Source organism: Tympanuchus pallidicinctus, unplaced genomic scaffold, assembly GCF_026119805.1.
Source record: "Tympanuchus pallidicinctus isolate F22 unplaced genomic scaffold, pur_lepc_1.0 scaffold1, whole genome shotgun sequence".
Taxonomy (NCBI): domain Eukaryota; kingdom Metazoa; phylum Chordata; class Aves; order Galliformes; family Phasianidae; genus Tympanuchus; species Tympanuchus pallidicinctus.
Window position 1 is genome coordinate 104,428,358 of NW_026294618.1, and position 17,080 is coordinate 104,445,437.

A 17,080-nucleotide genomic window follows, 5' to 3' on the forward strand; every position below is an offset into this window, starting at 1 on the left:
GATTTTTTCCACTTAGGAAGGACTTAAATTTCAGAGATGATCAAATTTTAGAATGCAGATGTTGGATGATTTCATTTTTGGAAATATCTGTGTCACTAACCATAAATCTGGGAAAGTGGGCTTCGGGGTAAATGAGCAAAGGAGCTCCTGTTTAACATCTCTGAGGCACGTTGAGAGAAAAGCAGCATATCCTACCACTTTTCATCCACTTTGAAATGGCTCACACTGCTTTCACAGCAGAGGAGGAAAGTCACGAGGGTCGGGGTCAAAACATCCCAGATCAAGGTCAAAACATTGAATGCCATGGGGTCATAGTCAAAAAGTCATGGAGTCACAGCCAATGGAGAAAAGGCCAAAGGTTGCATCATCTGGCTCAAAGGTTATGGAGAGCTACGTGAGGTGGTGTTATGTTGGAGAGGGCAGAGCACTGCTTGGGTGGGGGGATGTTACATAGATAGGGTGAGGAGCATACGGGGGGCATCATATGGGAGTGTGTAAGCAAGGGTGTTGGGAGGGTAAGCAGTAAACTGTGAAAGGTTATTTGGTGGAGACTAGCAATATATGAGGGGGCATTGTGTATTGGGGTGGCAATACATACAGGGAAGCATGTGCGATGAGAGGGCAAGCAGTGTACTGGAGGACATTATTTGGGAGGTGGAACAAGCACTATGTTGGAGCATTACATAGGGAATGGAACACTATGGGGGGACATAGAATGCAGAGTGAGCACTATACATGGGGATGTCATATAGAGAAACAAGAACTATACAGGGGCATTATGTCGGGAGCAGCAAGCACTATAATAGGGTTGTTGTATAGGGTGGGTAGAGAGCACCATATGGGGGCACATTATATAGGGGTGGTGAGCACTATACGAGGGGGCCTTGATCATCCAAGTCCGACCCCAGCCCACCCTCGCTGTTCATGTACCTCAATGCCACACCTCCATGGCTCTGGGACACCTCCAGGTGACCCCACCGCTTCCTGGGCAGCTGTGCCACTGCCTCACTGCTCTCTGGGAGAAGGAATTGTTCCTAGCAGCCAACTTGAACCTTCCCCCCAACCCAACTTAAAGCCTTTATCTTTTATTCTATCACTGTTACCTGGGACCAGTGCTTGGTTGAAGTTCATCCCATTGGCCTCACCCCTTTGACCCAGGCTTCCAGATCCCTCTGTAGGGCCTTCTTACTCTCAGGCAGATCAACATTTCCTCCTATCATGGTGTCATCTGCAAACTTGCTGGGGGTGAACTCAAATGATCAAATATGGAGTACTTTGCATACATAAAAATGTCACATCTTATTCAGGCCTTAGAATGTATACTGAAACATGTCAGGTCACTTGACAGGAGAAGAAGCAGCAAATAAAGAACAGCTACCACAAACTTGGATTCTAAATTCCAACTACAAAGACAAACAGCTAAGTCTATGAGCACAAATTTATTTCTAACCTCACAGGTTAATGCTGAGAAGATGAATGCAGCAAGGTTTAAAATATTCATTTGAAAGTAGATATCACTGCTCTTGCAGGGAAAGGTTTGTTGAGACTACCAAGCTCTTTTCAAAATCAAACAAAACTTCATAAAATCAGTTTAAATTTGAAACAAAGCCAAGAAGGAGCATGATGCCAATACAAGGCAACCTTGTTCTGCATAAGGGATGGCACCGTGAGCACATGGCTGCTGGTTATCGTTACTACCTGGATGCAGGCTTAGCCAGGTGCATCTACATGTCAAAAAAAGAACCCTGTTACTGTTCCTAGGCAAGGCCAAGCATTTTGAAAATTGGCGACAGATCTTATGTCAGGGAGACATTGAAAGTAATTGACAGATACTGTGTGAAAGAGTTCCTGACTATTCTGAATTTCAAAGTCAAAGGAAGAAGTAAAGCTTTTTCTACACGTTTGTAAGTTGTAAGATGCCTCTCAGATTCTGCAGATTAAAATAAAATCTTCTTAAGTGGCTGTCAGACTACAACCTACACTACGACACTTCTTCTAATTCCATGTCATGTTTTGTTCTAAAGCAGCAGCATGGCTTTAGAGTCCAGCCTCTGTTTGCCAAGCCATGAGAACATGGATAGGCCTTAACAACCCTGTGAAAACTGGCAATTAGAACTGAGAATTACACGTACATATTTCCAAACTGTATGTCCTGGAGTGCTTCAGAGAGTATTTCAAACCAAGTCCTAAGACAGAGGCCAATTTTAAGTAGGACATATGTAAGCAAATTCTTATTTAAGACAATGGAGTTGCGTTCTTTTGCAATGTATTTATTGATGGCCCCAGGAGTGCTAACACAGGAAAAGGACATTTTCATAGAGCTGTGGGCCAGAGCAAGTTTGCACATGATGAGGAGGTACAGTACATGGCATCATCTAGAGAAAACGCGCTGCCATGTTAAATCTGACAAAACCTGTGCAGAGGAACACCCACCATTAAATCCAATACCAAAAAACACATTGATCCCAAAACACATCATAAGATCATCACATAATCAACACCTTCCTTTGGACAAGCAATCCTTTTTGCAAAACATTTCTTTGAACAATACAACATTTCTTTGAATTCAGCAAAACTAAGGGTTGTCTTGAAAAGGTGGCAAGGCCATGGCAAAGTAAGAGACTGACCCTAGAGAATGACCAGAGCCAACTCATCCCCCAGCTTTGTCCAGACCCTCATCCTGGCTGGTTCACATTCCTGTGGGAACAATAATCAGTACCATGTTATGACTCCAAGGTCCTTTCTCTGATGTCCTCTGCTGTTTAAGAGATGAAGAAGAGATGTTGAGGAAATAGGCTGAACATGCCAAATGAATCAACATCTTGCTAGAAGTCTTGGCATCTTGAGCTCTTATCTTTAGACTGAGAAGACAAGTAGCACATGAACTAAGATTTCATTAAAGCTTTGTCACAGACAAAACAATCCTCATGAAACCTTGGATAAATCAGCAATTGGTCACATTTTAAGGTCTCCCTCTGAGCACTGCCATAATATACACACGACCTTTGTCACAGTAAGCTAACATCAGTGTTGTTCCTTATTTTCCTCTAGTGTATATCTAGCTGTTGTGCTGTAGGGTCCAGCCTTCAGTACCCCTCATGCCTTTTCCCATCTCCATTAGAGCACTGTTTGTCTGGGTTCAGTGCCTTTAAGTCCTTCTTGGCATAACAGCAGAAAGTGACAAGGCGATAATTCTCTTCCCACAATTTAAAACAAACAACCCCAAAACAATAACCATGCTACTTCAAACCACCTGGCAGTAAGTGTCTCCCATCTGTGCAACAATTCTAAATGAAATGTAGTGTAGTTTTCAAGTACACCTGGATAACATCACCTTCCACTTTATTCTTCATTCGAATCTGCATCACAGCTACAATCTGGCAGCAACCTCCTCTCTAAGAGGAAACAGCAGTTGAACAATTAAACGTGAAAATTCTATGAATCACAGTAGATGAGCCACGTGAACATGGAATTATTTTTTTTCCCCACTGCTTTGTGGTCTCTCCATCATAAGACTGGTTTCACAAGGAAAGTTTGCTCCTCCAACTTTCCTTTTACACACGCACAGACCATGGCTTAAAGGTCCCTGGCTCAGCAGAAGGGCACTGTAAAGAGGAGAAAAAAATTATTGTAAGCAGCAGCAAGAACAAAGGAGGGGGTTCTGATATGGGTTCAGAGGTTCCCTTTGAGGCAGGTGATTTTGCATCGCTGAAGATCTGAGCTCGTATTGAAACAGAGACATCTGCCTCATGGCATTGCATTAGACTTTGTGCCTGGCTTCAGCTGAAGGCCAGGCTGTCAGTGCTTCGTGCAGACTCTCAAATTCACTTTGGTGGCCTCCTCCCCATCAGACAGTGATGCAGGTGTTTGGTGAGGACAATTTTTGCTGTTAACAATAGTAGGGTTCAAGCTGACAAGGCCCTCGTGGATGCCCACGTGAACAGACAGCAGTTTTACAAGTCACAGCAGAACTCTGTGCAGGGACCCGCTCTGCATGGCCCTGTCACAGCACTGCGACAGAGAAGGAGCATCCACGAAGAGATCGCAGGAGTGTTAAATCCTGCACTCCTTCAGGGCAAGCCCAGACCTTCTAATGAGAAACCTGAGATCATAACATTCAGCACAAGTGAGCATTTCCAGTAACACTTTCTCTTCCTATCCAAAGGAGGCTAATAAATCAGAGTGGGCCTGCACTGTAGAATCCCTAAGAGATAACAGTCAGGAGCATCAGATCAAGCAGAGCTTTTGTTCTACAAACTGCATTTGGAGGATGGAGGGATGAAACACTGTTTCAGAGACACTGCCAGTCCTAGCACTAGCAATGCCAGTCTGTGCATTTGTCTTTCATCTGATGGTACATTAAGTGAAGGATAAGGCCCATGAAATAAAAACCTGCTGCTTAAGTACAGTTCCCCATACTGCCCTAATCCCAGCTCTGGGATCTAGCAAACAGTGTGGGGTAGACTGGTCAGGGCTATGAAAGCATAGTTACCATTTTCGTGAAGGTGTCCACACAGGCATTGCGGATCCTCTCTGGGGTGGCAGGGCTGTCCAGCCTGAATGGTTCCGTCACACCAGAGTCTTCCCTTGCTGAGTAGATAGCATCTTTAATGGCATAAAACACTGAAGCAGACAGGAACAGAGGCGGCTCTCCCACAGCCTAGACAGAACGCAAGCAAAATGAGACTGCAGCTCAGAGCAGTCCTGGTCCTGGAAACACCAGTTTCCAGGCTGAGAGAAGGATGAGCAGGTCCTAGATGACAATCACTGTTCTCATTCCTGCTTTGTAACTTCTCAATCTCCTAGATGTGATCAACAAGGAAAGGCTGCAACAAAGCAGTACTTCCCCTTCCAGGTGTGAAACTCAGTCTATCAGGAGATAGGAAATAGCAGGCTAAAACTGCTTCCAGTTTTAGCTTGTGAACAACTTCCATTCCACTGTAAAAAGAGACAGTATGAAAATATAAAACTTCTAAAACGGGAGAACTGCTATAATGGGAAAAAAGACTAACCCATGTTCACATCCCTTTAGATAGTACAAAAACTGCAGCAAAGGCATTCAGGTGAGGCAGAGGTGAGCGGAATGGGCAGAGCAACCACATCCTATCACTGGATGTCCTTGCAAACCAGCAGGAATGCCTCTCTCAGGGATTACAGAAGGGTTGGACTGGATGGACTTTAGGATGCCTTCCAACTCAAACCATGCTATGATTCTACAATACTACAACAACAAAACCAAGTTTCTGACACGTGCATCATCACTTTATCGTGCATTCATACAAGCCTAGAGAAGTAAGAGGCCTACAGGTCATGCAGACGTACCTTGGATGAATAAATTGCCTTGCTGTTGGGGCAGTCACGGAGAAGAGACACGTAGAATTCTGTTGGGATGTCTCCAAATGCTGGGATTTTGTACATCCCAGGCCCTCGAGTGTACAAGTTCCCTTCAGGCGAGTAGCGCAATTCCTCCATAGTGAAGAGCCCAATGCCTTGGACAAAGGCTCCTTCTATCTGCAAAAACATCCAAACAAGGTTGTGTTCTTGATTCACTGCTGCTCTTCTGCCTCACACTAGAGCAAACAGTGACAATTTCAACCCGAGTTTTCAGTCCTCCATTCCTTTCTAAATCTAAACTTTTCATCTCTAAACACTTTTGCAGATTACAGCTTGGTACATATATATATATTGATTCCTTCACAGGCAGATTAGCACTGCATGAGTAGTATTTGCTGATTATTAGAAGGGCATGAGAAAAATATATCTGAAAACAAGCTATTTTTGCATTTTGTGTTTCTATATGTAAATATTTCCATATTTCAGCACGAATGCTTTCTCAAGTACTGCTTATACTCGGGTCAGCAACACAAAGAGCAAAAACACTCCCATACCCATCCAACCATTAGAGTCTTCTTTATATGATTTTTCCACTGTAAATCTTAGAAGGAAGGAAGGAGAAAAAAACACAATCTTTAATCCAGCACCATGTGCCTGTGGTCCTGCAGCTATACAGCCTCCTTTCTCTCTTTTTCCCCCAAATCCTCTGCAGCAATCCACGGAGGGACACAGGAAATCGCCATCTCTTTGACAGTCTCCATATAACCAGTCTCTTTCTTTCCAGCCCCAGCCTGACAGGCTGAGAATACAAAGGCTCCCTTTCCCCTCGGCCACTTCAAAGAGAACACCTCTTTCTGAAAACTTGTTGCTTTCAAAATTTCATTTCATCTGTAGCAAACTCTTGCTATGGAAATAGACCCTGCAGCTGCACCACTAGGGTTGCACTGTACTGACACCTACAGTTAGCAAAGCAGTTGGGTTGTTTTGACTAGGCAATCATGTGCAAATACCTGATGATACATGTCAGTGTATCAGATAACCTTGTGTTTATTACCTTCTTTTGCTGACTGATAAGTCAGTCAGTCCCTGCCAAGGAATCTTCTTACTGAGGTATGCAGCAGTACCTGGTGGATAGAATCCACTGCCCCAGTTCTCAACACAGAATAGTTTTCACTAAATTAAACAGGGCTTGATGTTGACAGATAGACAGGAGTGTAGAAATCAACTGCAGGATTTAGTAGATGTATTCCACATAGCAGAAACTGGCCTTGGAGTGAGGTTATTCCACTACAATAATATTCTCTGGATTCATAATCCTGTGCCTACTGCATAGTTAGTAGTGAATCAAACTGGTTTTCATAGCCAGCCTAAAATGCCTCACCTGATACTCAATTTAAATTTGCAAAGGCACAAGCTAGAGCAGGTTAATGATCTATCTAGAAAAGCTTAAGAGCAAGGTGATCTTGAACATGGTGAAATTAGTGAGACTATTTCACTTACCTGCCCTATATCTATGGCTGGGTTCAGACTGGTGCCAACGTCCATAACAATGTCTGTGCGGATGTTCTAAGAGACAGAAACAAGGAATAAATCAGCACAGGTGTTGAAAATGGTGTGCTGTGGTTTCATTTGAGCAAGAGGAATGCGTCCACCAGCACCCAACCTTGGCCAGTGTTCAGCAATCTGTGTCAAGTTCAGTTCTTCCCGCCACCTTTTAAACCGGTTCATCCCTAAAGCAAAGTAAAGCAGTGCAGTTTCCCCTGGAGATCGATTGGACTCAATCTGTGTTAGTTCAAAGCTGCCAGGGTCAGTGCTCTGTACCTGAGCATAACCATCAATTGGAAGGTCAGATTCTAATGAGTTGTCTTTTCTTCTTCCTTTCTAAAAGATCCCGGGGCTATTTTTAATAATTAACTCAATTCTGATACCTCGGTGTTCCTTTGTGCTAACACAGAGCTGCTATCTCTTACACAAGCAAATCCCATAACTTTTGCAATCATCCAGCCCCATAATATCCCTGCGGGGCAGATAATCATCATTTTATTATTCTTTCCAGACAGTTGCACTGTGGAACACAGAAGTTAAGAAATTCACTGAAGGTCGCACCGGACCAATGACAGCACTGGGAAGAGGCTGACACCCAGTATTTGCTTTAACTCCCTGTGAATGTTTCCTTTACCCAAACATGGGGGGCTGTTTCTCTGCTGACCCCCCTCACCTTGTGGTCACCTGTCAGGCAATCTATCTCAACCTCGGAGCAAGCAACACCGTAACTGAAGTAGTGGAATGGTTTCCCTTCATTCGTTTCAAAGTTGTAGCCAACGTCAGGAATTCTTGATGCAGAGAAAAAACAAAATCAGATTTAATTCACAGTCAAGAGGAATACAACCACAGTGCAGGTTAGCAAAAAACTTAATTTGCTCAGGTTTTATCCCCTCCATCAATCCCACGCAGAAATGAAAAAGCATTAAAAAAAACCTATAAATAGAAGTCTGACAAAGCTGCCCTATATTCCCAAACCCAACTGAAACGATTTCAGCCATCTTCACTTTCTGATGAATCTCGGGGCTTATGGTGACTTTTATAGACATATTGTCACAAATCCAGTAGCAAATCCTTTACTTTTGAGCGCAGTTAAACATTTCTTGGAGGTCATTGCCATGTTTCTAGGTAGGAAAGGGCATCCAGTCCTGAATTAGAGCAGTATCAGAGGGTTTAGGGCTGCAAATCCCCCCAGAATCTCCCTGGATGCAGTCTATGCAGTTGAATAAGAACTGCCTTTGCAGCAAGAATATTCACTCACCTATAAAATCCTGTGGCTGAAAGACTAATGCAGTTCTCATAGGCGGTTTTAATCTGGCAAAGTGAATAAGAATTTGAAAACAATTATGGTCCAACCAATGCCTGAAACATAGCTACCACAAACACATTTGGAGGAGGACTTGAACAGAAGGTGTCTGGTGATGGACAGCTGACACTCAGTGCCAGCAGTGCCAAATGAAACGTCTTTTGCAGCTGATTCCCCACATCACCTGATCAGCAGCTGCCAAACAGAGTGGCAGAGCTCTAAGTCTTACTTGTGTTTTGTTCATCACGGAATCCCTTCACTAGATACAAGATTTCTTCCTACCCAGGACTGGAGCTTGACTACAAAGACATAGGAAAACACTCAGGACTTGATGGGTTCCCGAGCAGCCTGATCTAGTGATTTGCAGCCCCACCCAGAGCACAGGGGGTCAGAACTAGATAATATTTAAGGTCCCTTCCAATGCAAGCCAATCTGTGAATCCATGATTTGGTAAGGTTTGTCACAAGGAGGCCCCAGGATCAGTCACAACTGATGCTTTGGGGATGAACCCTTGCAAGCTTTGACTACTTCCCTTGCTCTCTTTCCTCAGATCTCTGCTAGTGAGATACAGGAGGGTATATCTGCATTCAGGGACTGACAACAAAAGCAATCTCTGAGAATGCCCATTTGCCTGGTGACAGATACAGACAGCTTACCCAGCTTTCCCAGGACCCTTTGGGATTAGACTGCTTGATTGGCTCAAGTCTTTTTAAGATGGTCTGGCATGCATTCTAAAAACAATTAGAGAAAAGCAATATTATAAGGTTTGAAATGTCAGTCAGTAGTATTAAGAGCACTTCAAGACTCAAAGAATCTTCTGTTTAGATCAATATTGTTTTTAGGACTTTGGCATATCATAAAAAGGAACAAAGTTCACTAGAAAATGGCTTGCTATGTAAAAGAAATGTTGACTGAAAAGAAATTTAAAACAGGTTGTGGTGATAGAAGAGAATACCAAATACAGCACAGACCTTTCCAGATCAATATACAAAACATCTTAAATCCATGTGTTCATACAATATCTTTACCAAATCGTAGTGTATCACCTTAGAATATATTGCAAGATGATCTCGTAACACTGGAAACAAATATTCGACCTTACTTAAGATGTACAGAGACTAAAACCAGTTTGATGCTGAGATTTTTAGCTTTCAGCATTACCTTTTCTCTTTTCACTGGAAAAGTATCATGTCCTGCAAATGGATGCACTGATAATGATAATAATCCCATGTCAGAGATTATCATGATTGTGCCATTGCTACAGAAGGATATTTGCTCTAAATTTATACATCTTCTCTCTGTATGGTTCCACAGCACAGGTCACAAACCACCGGCAAGTAATACTTGCAGCACGATACACTGCTACAAACAAGGTCTCATTAATTACTAAAAAGTTAGGCATTTAAATGGCTGCTTTGTTGTGTTCATTTTGAGCAATCACTAATGCTCAATTCCATGACTACAAAAGGACTGGAATTGAAAGTAAAAAAGTAACTGGCAAATAAAGATGGTCATTCATTATCTGACATCCCCTCGATAGCTATAGCAGAAGTTATGAGGTATCCCTTGCCTACAAGTCCCATTTGAAAGTTATATTTTTGTGAAGCAATGGCTAAATACACATCAATTTTTCATCTTCTTGTCTCCCAGCTTACGACCCAATAGCTTAAATAACTTGGGATCAGTACATGGACAGCCATCCCGTTGATGTCAGCACTGACAGATGCAGCTGTTGGGGAGGTATTAGGGACAGTGTTTGTGCTGGTCTCACTGATGTAAATTTTGGAGGTAGGGATTCCAAGCGACCTGCTAGCAACCTGTGGAGCAAAGGAAAACAATTGGTAAGTGGTTCTTCTTATACAGGAGCATCACCACTCACTGCCTACACTGCCAGGGTCCACACTTAAACCTCCACACTCTCCCAGTCCAAAATTTCACCTTTCTTGGGAACTCGGTTGATTTTGTGCTTGAGAATCTACCAGAACATTGTTAAGTTCGCCCTTCACAGGCGTTGTGCAAGTACACACATGGACACAGGCCACAATGGTGGGCAATCACTGCATTGATCTTAATTACAAAAGTATCAGAGGATTAAGACATCTACCAGATTCCCTCCTCATTTCCCTGCTGAAGCAGTGTTGCTCTTCTTAAATTAAATTATTTTTTAAATTATTATGGCATGCAAATATGCAGATACATGTTTGCAATACAACAAATATACACAAAGATATGAACAAGCTATTTTTATCATGTGACAATTAACTGCTATAGAGGCTAGACTGCAGCCATAACCTGCATTATCTATACTAGATGGGTTAAGATTATGAGAATTCTAAATCTCCTGCTAAAATGTAGTAATACTCTAGAAACCTAGTACTGCAGTTGAAACGTTTAACAGGAATTATGATTTGTTACCCTAAATGTGCACAGAGAGGAGGTGTCAACTTGACTGAGGCAGTACTATAGAAGGAGTGTAATGTGCCATAGCAGGTGTCTCATTTGGTTAAGTCCAAAGTATTACCTGGATCATTTTGGTGTGAAGTCCTTGACCCATCTCAGTCCCACCATGTGTGAGTAACACAGAGCCATCTGTATATACATGGACCAGAGCTCCAGCCTACAAAGGCGAATATTAATCAAAGTTTTGTCATAAATTAAGTAGTGAAGTACCTAGCAGATTTCAGCTACAAATTACAGAGAATGAATGTTCTTTGGTGCAACTAAAGGCACTTGTTTATATCTGAAGTGACTTTTGTTTAGTGTCTCCAGCTCAGTAAAAGTTCCAATGACTTTGCAAATCTCAGCCTTCCCGTTGGGAAGGCAGGTGAAGTAGCCCAAACCTGCCTCTGTTCATTTGAACTTTTGAACACTGCTGATGGTCCACCAAATCAGATTAAACATAGGAATAAAAATGACCATTTTTCAGTGTCACAGTATTTCCATTATTGAGGAAGTCGGGATAGACAAGGAAATAAACATATTACAGACAATGAACATTTAGCTGCATTGCACTGGGGTTTTTTTTGGACAGTATAAATTGGTAACTGCTGTTACGTTCATTTTGGTTCACAAATGTTTTGCTTTTTCTACCTAATTTAACTTCTCCAAGAAGATCTGGTTTAGTACAAAGAGAAGAAAGTGTCTGAGGGAGGCAGAATAAATTTAACTCCTTTATAGGAGCTAAACCAATGACTTCTACAGACCTGGTTCAGAAATGGGACAGTGAAGCTGATGCCAAATTTGGTAGGAATAATACACATCCCTCTTTTCTTCCAGCGATTCTGTCTGCAAGGAAAAAACATTCACGAATGATTTTTTCATTGCATCTCAGTGCCATGCTTCCCACTGACAGGTTGGGAGTCAAAGTAGAAATGAAATATGTGAATGAAATATAGACAGAGTTAATTGGCAATTTTTAAGAAAGAAAGGTTTTGCTTATAGGTCCCTACAAGAACAAATTTGAATTGAAGATGGCCTCCGAGGCATTAAAGAAGCAATTGCATGGCTATTAGCTACTCAGCTGTAAACATAAGCCAACTAAGAAAGGTGATACAGCAATGAGAAGTCTACACAAGCTTTCATGATAGTCATCAGAAAACCTCAAGCGAAGTCTAGACTGTGCAGACCCCTCTCCCCTGCTGTATTTCCCTTACAAAATAACATCATGCTAGGCCTGATTCCTGCCTTATCTAAGATATCAGGTCACTGTGAGAGCCTTTGTTACATAGCGGGCCTGAAGGAATTCTGAGAAAAGAAATTTTTAGAAGCCATTCTGCAAGTACATGGATGAACTTAGCATCACTCAAGCTGCTAAGAGAACTCCAGAAGTTTGAAGGTACAACCAGTAATTCTGCAGCTTGGGGACACCTACTTGTTGAATTCTTCAATTAGTTTCTTCCTGGCATGATAGTTAGAGCTTGACAAACACTCATCCCAGCATCGCCGTAGAGTAAATCCCTCCAGTTTTTGGTTAAAATGAGTCAGGTCTCCTTCATGATACAAGTTGATCTTCCTTACCTTCCCAAAGAGACATAGAAAGGATATGTCAAATTTAATGTTTCAGACTAGGTCCTTTTAAGGATGACATGAAAAGCACATTGATTCCTAGTCTTTACTCCCCCTAGGGAGCAATAAAATTAACAGATAAAAATCTGTTTATAGATAAATGGGTCCTAAGGCATTAAAGCTGGAAGTATTCAAGAGAGATCCTTTAGTATATTTTTAATTAGATTAAGGCAGCTAGTGGACTTTTTCTGAATACCTAGTCTTAAAACAGGTATTTAAAAACTGAAACTACTGAGGGAATTTAAGGAAGCAAAAGGTTATCCATGCTTTAATGGAATAATCATAGAGAAAATCTGAGATTTTGCAAAGGGTTTAGCAAAAATGAGCAAAAGTTCTTATGCTCTAGAATTTTCTGCAATTGTATTCAATTTTCAGACCTTGTTCAAAGTCAATGCTGCCCCGAAATGTGTCAGTGGATCTGTACCTCCTCAGGTGGTAGGTTACACTTCCGAGCAAGGTCACTCATCCAGCATTCAGCAATCATCATTCCTTGGGGACCTCCAAAGCCTCGGAACGCTGTGTTGGAAGACAAGTTGGTCTTGCATATAAAGCCAATGCTGCTGACATTGGGGATGTTGTAGGAGTTATCCAAATGTAACAGGGCTCTATCCATAACCTAGTGAAGAGAAATGATGGAGGTGTGCACATTGTACATGAACTACGTGTCAGACTTCTAACTAACCACCAAAGCTAGCCTGGAAAGATCTGAAGATAATTTACAACAGCAGACACTTCCTTTTCCATCCCACATGTCTGCAGTCAACACAGACGAGCACTGAGGTGTAACCACTATGCCTTCCCATTAGCAATGGAGCATCAGAGCAATATCCTTAAGGAAAGGAGAATAAAAAAAGCACACTTTTCTATTGATACTTAAGACCCCGGAAAAGATTGAGCTTCCAAGTTATTCTTTGGCTCTAGGCTCTGTCTGGGCCAAACTACTTTTATACACCATTATCTATCTGGAAGCATCGGACACTTCTTTTAATTATAACTTCTTTTAATTATACTAAGTAATGTCTTTGTAGGAAAGAGGTCTTGATGATATCAAGCGACTCAGCAGCTGGACTATGAGAATAAGGTCAAATACACAAAATAAACCACAATGTTTCAGATCTTTGTCCATTAATTGCCCGGACTAGGAAATGGCCAGATCATTTACGGTTTGTGTTCCCAGGTTTGTCTTCCAACAGGAGCACAACGCAGATATTATGCACATCTCAAACTTATCTCAAAGCAGAGCACATCCCAGTTTCCCAGTTCAAACACAGTCAAATAGGCATTTCACACATACACACTCCCAGCTAGGTCCATAGTTTATACGAAGACATGCCTGACATTGCTCTTCATACAGCATGAAGCACATTGCTAGCATCAAATCAATCTAGTACTTGCAGTCTTCTCACACTGAAGTGGATTCACTTTCACAGAAAAAAATATCAAGGTCTCAACGGACTTGAGAAGGAAAGCTAGAGTGAGCATGATTTACATTAGGCTATTGAGTTGGATACTCATGTAACAAAAAGGGAAATATTTCTGTTCCACAGTACAAAAATTCTTGAAGACAAATTCAGAACCCAGGCCCACCCTTCTGAACTCCAATATTAGCTTTAGCCACTTCTCAAACAACTTGTTGATTCAAGCACCCTGCCACAATCAAACTATTGACATGGGCGTATTTTATTTCAAGAAACTGGCTTTCCCAAAGCTGGGAGACTGTCAGCCACCTTGTGTTGTGCAGCAAGTTTCCTGTCACAGCCCTCTGTAATGCAAAGCAAACATTCTTGACCTTTTTAACTTAGACAAGTTATTAAAACATCAGTATCAACTCTGTGACACATGCCAGGGTAGACTGGTTGACTCAAAGAAGCTGTAGGAGATAAAAACATCAAGAACTGTTTTCAGTCACATCAGAGAGCAGGATGTTAACGCACTGCTGTAGACAAAAGCTCTGAAGTCAGAGTAAAAGATTATGCAGGGAAACACACCTTCTGCATAGTAATCTATCAAAAAGTTTATGTTACTTACACCGTGAGAGAGGTCTGCAGAGTTGCCCCCATTGCTGTAGTATGACACTTCCAAACTCTTGACTTTTCCATTCTTCATGAAACCAACCTGTTAAGAGATTCACCTCAGTAATGCTTTTTTCTACAAAATGTTGTTTCCTATATTCCTTCAAAAACTGAATAAACCTCCTGAAGACAAAAAGTTGTCTGTCTTCTGCTGTAGCACAGGACAAGTGTACGTAGTAAATGAGAATGCTTCCCAGAAAGATTTCCATGCATGCATCTTAATCTTGATCCAGAAAACTCTTCTAAAATGGATGCTGCTTGCTTGTCACAGTCATACTCTCCTTAACTTTTGTCTTGCTTTGAAAAATGAAAGCAATTAGATTGAAAAGGGTACAGCAGAAAGGAGGTTAAAATTATTATTAGTGTAATGCTGTAAACAAATAGAGAGCCATCTAAGATCAAAGTGATTGTCAACAGGAACAGGGTTGTGGTTGGAGGAAGATGAAGTATTCACATTTAAGTCACAGGAAGAGAACCACCCAAGTCAGAAGAACTTCTACAGGAAGCAGAACTGTACAATCCAAAAGATCTTTAATGGGATGAATGCCATAACCCAGCTGAACAGACCCATTTGCAGCAGGGGATATCAGCAGTGAAACAATCAGAGCAGCAACTTTATCACTGTATCTTACTATTCACTGACATTTCAGATGATAACACTAAAACACCACGCATTCAGTTCGTACTTGTGCCTACCTTGTACCTCCCCAGGAAAGGATGTCTCCCACCACTTATCAGCATGTCCTCATCTCGATCCAACATGCACCTTACAGGTCGGCCAATTCTGTTAAAGGATAATTGATCAGGCAAACCCTGAAATGCACAGTACAGTTCCTACAGAAACATATTTCTCTTTTCAGTGTCTTTTTTTCCAGAGCAATGGTTGCATGAGTTAGGGATAACTTGCCTGGATTCCTCAGAAAAAAAAACAAACAAAAAAAAGGGTTAGATTGAAGTGAGAAAGACAGACTCACAGACAGACCCTCAAGGGTTGGGACCTGCAGTTGAAAACACTTGTGGAGGCTCCTATATGAAGAAGGAAGAATAGTTTCATATAGAGAGAGACACTAAAATGTAAGAAATGACTTGACAATGACAAGGGGGAATGGTTTTCAACTGAGACAGGGAAGGTTAGGTTAGATATCAGGAGGAAGTTTCTCACACAGAGGGTTGTGTGAACTGGAACAGGCTGCCCAAGGAGGCTGTGGATGCCCCATCCCTGCAGGCATTCAAGGCCAGGCTGGATGTGGCTCTGGGCAGCCTGGGCTGCTGGTTGGCGACCTGCACACAGGAGGGGGTTGGAACTGGATGAGCATTGTGGTCCTTTTCAACCCAGGCCATTCTATTGTTCCATGAAATCATTGCTTTCTATATTATTTTTCAAGGTAATCTCTTGGCTTGTCTAGGGAAAATTGCATATGAGTTATGTAATAATGCTAAGTAGCCTTCAATTTGACCTGGCAACCATGGCTGTTTACTCATTATCCAAGGAGGATGGGAGAAAATCTTCATTCTCCAGCAATTCTGCTTTCCCTGTGTCTTTCCTCACACTGTAAAAATGTCAAGGGAATGTCATAGATATGATTCTATAAGCTCTAAGATATAGAACAGCAGTGGTTTGACTGACAGAGATTTTTTAGAAATGGATACATATTACCAACTGTTTTTAAAAAAGAAGGCTTGCTCAGAACAGCAAAAACAAAGCTGCTTTAAGTACAGGAGTTTCAATCTGGCTATGCTCCTCTGAAGGTATTCAGTGCACAGAAGCCATCTCGGATGCCATGTTTGCTGACAACTACAAGAAGTTGCACAGTTAAAGATGGCCCCATATCAAAACTCCAGAAGCACAGTTACAATCTGCGTTTCACAAATGGTTGTGGTCCAGGCTCATTCCCTGGTCTTTTAGGAATTTGAAAAGCAGGAGGTTCTGTTCAGTGACCTTCCCTCCCCTCAGGAAAAAAATCCAAAAAGCAGAGATCATATAAGAGCTGAGAAATAGCGTTGTATTATTGGCATAGCAGGGGTTTAAGCAGAAAAGAGGCTCTCATATCTGCGCTACACAAAATAACACAGGCACAAATAGCGTCCAGTTTTGAAGGGGTTTCTAAGTGAAAAAGATGAGCAGAGTTTGAGATTCAGGAGTTTCCAGAGAGAACTAAAAGGACAGAAGAGGGTTTTTCCTCTCCTTTCTGGCATCCCTGCATAATCTCAGACCCTTTAAGCAGGTTCCTTTTCCAGCTAAGAGCCCCTTACATATCCCTGTTAGGAAATCCCAGGCTTGCTACAAACTACACAGTCTTCAGAGCACTCCAGCACAAATATTGCCCAAGAAAAAACTGTCTGGACCAGGTGAATTCTAAAAGCAAAAAACCCCCTAATCCCTACAATGAAACTTACTTGAAGGCTGCCACAGCCACTACAGTGGTCAGAATAGTATTTCTAGTCTCTTTTCCTCCAAATCCTCCACCCATTCTTTTCACTCGAACCACGATGCGGTTTGATGGGACTCCCAGAGCTCTGGCAGTAAACTCCTAAAGAAAAACAGAACAGCAGAAGCGATGTATGGAACTGTCTCATCCACACCACCTCCCTTTTCAATGTGTCATTCAAAAGCCAGCGTTATGGTCCTGAAGGCATCCTCTGTAATCCCTGGTTTAAGAGATGTGTTACCAACAGAAATATCAGTCAGCTGGAATCAAGTTCGTGACATCAGCTGGATGGGTGTAGACTGAAAAATTAGAGATAGGTGTGGGATTTATTA

The 17,080-nt window shown here is 42.0% G+C and overlaps 1 protein-coding gene across 2 annotated transcripts in view; it reads right to left on the bottom strand.

Moving 5' to 3' along the window:
* Positions 1 to 2,254: 2,254 nt before the first annotated feature.
* Positions 2,255 to 17,080, bottom strand: part of XDH (xanthine dehydrogenase) — a 40,319-nt gene continuing 25,493 nt past the window's right edge. For both annotated transcript variants that reach the window (XM_052676851.1, XM_052676941.1), the window contains 15 exons: positions 16,717 to 16,850; positions 15,016 to 15,103; positions 14,276 to 14,362; positions 12,672 to 12,863; positions 12,054 to 12,199; positions 11,386 to 11,467; positions 10,704 to 10,799; positions 9,871 to 9,999; positions 8,839 to 8,913; positions 8,138 to 8,190; positions 7,553 to 7,667; positions 6,835 to 6,900; positions 5,323 to 5,511; positions 4,493 to 4,660; positions 2,255 to 3,605 (listed from right to left, as the gene is read on the bottom strand). In XM_052676851.1, the coding sequence (XP_052532811.1) occupies positions 3,555 to 3,605; positions 4,493 to 4,660; positions 5,323 to 5,511; positions 6,835 to 6,900; positions 7,553 to 7,667; positions 8,138 to 8,190; positions 8,839 to 8,913; positions 9,871 to 9,999; positions 10,704 to 10,799; positions 11,386 to 11,467; positions 12,054 to 12,199; positions 12,672 to 12,863; positions 14,276 to 14,362; positions 15,016 to 15,103; positions 16,717 to 16,850 (1,671 nt within the window). In that variant the 3' untranslated portion in view covers positions 2,255 to 3,554. The remainder of the gene's footprint in view (positions 3,606 to 4,492; positions 4,661 to 5,322; positions 5,512 to 6,834; positions 6,901 to 7,552; positions 7,668 to 8,137; positions 8,191 to 8,838; positions 8,914 to 9,870; positions 10,000 to 10,703; positions 10,800 to 11,385; positions 11,468 to 12,053; positions 12,200 to 12,671; positions 12,864 to 14,275; positions 14,363 to 15,015; positions 15,104 to 16,716; positions 16,851 to 17,080) is intronic.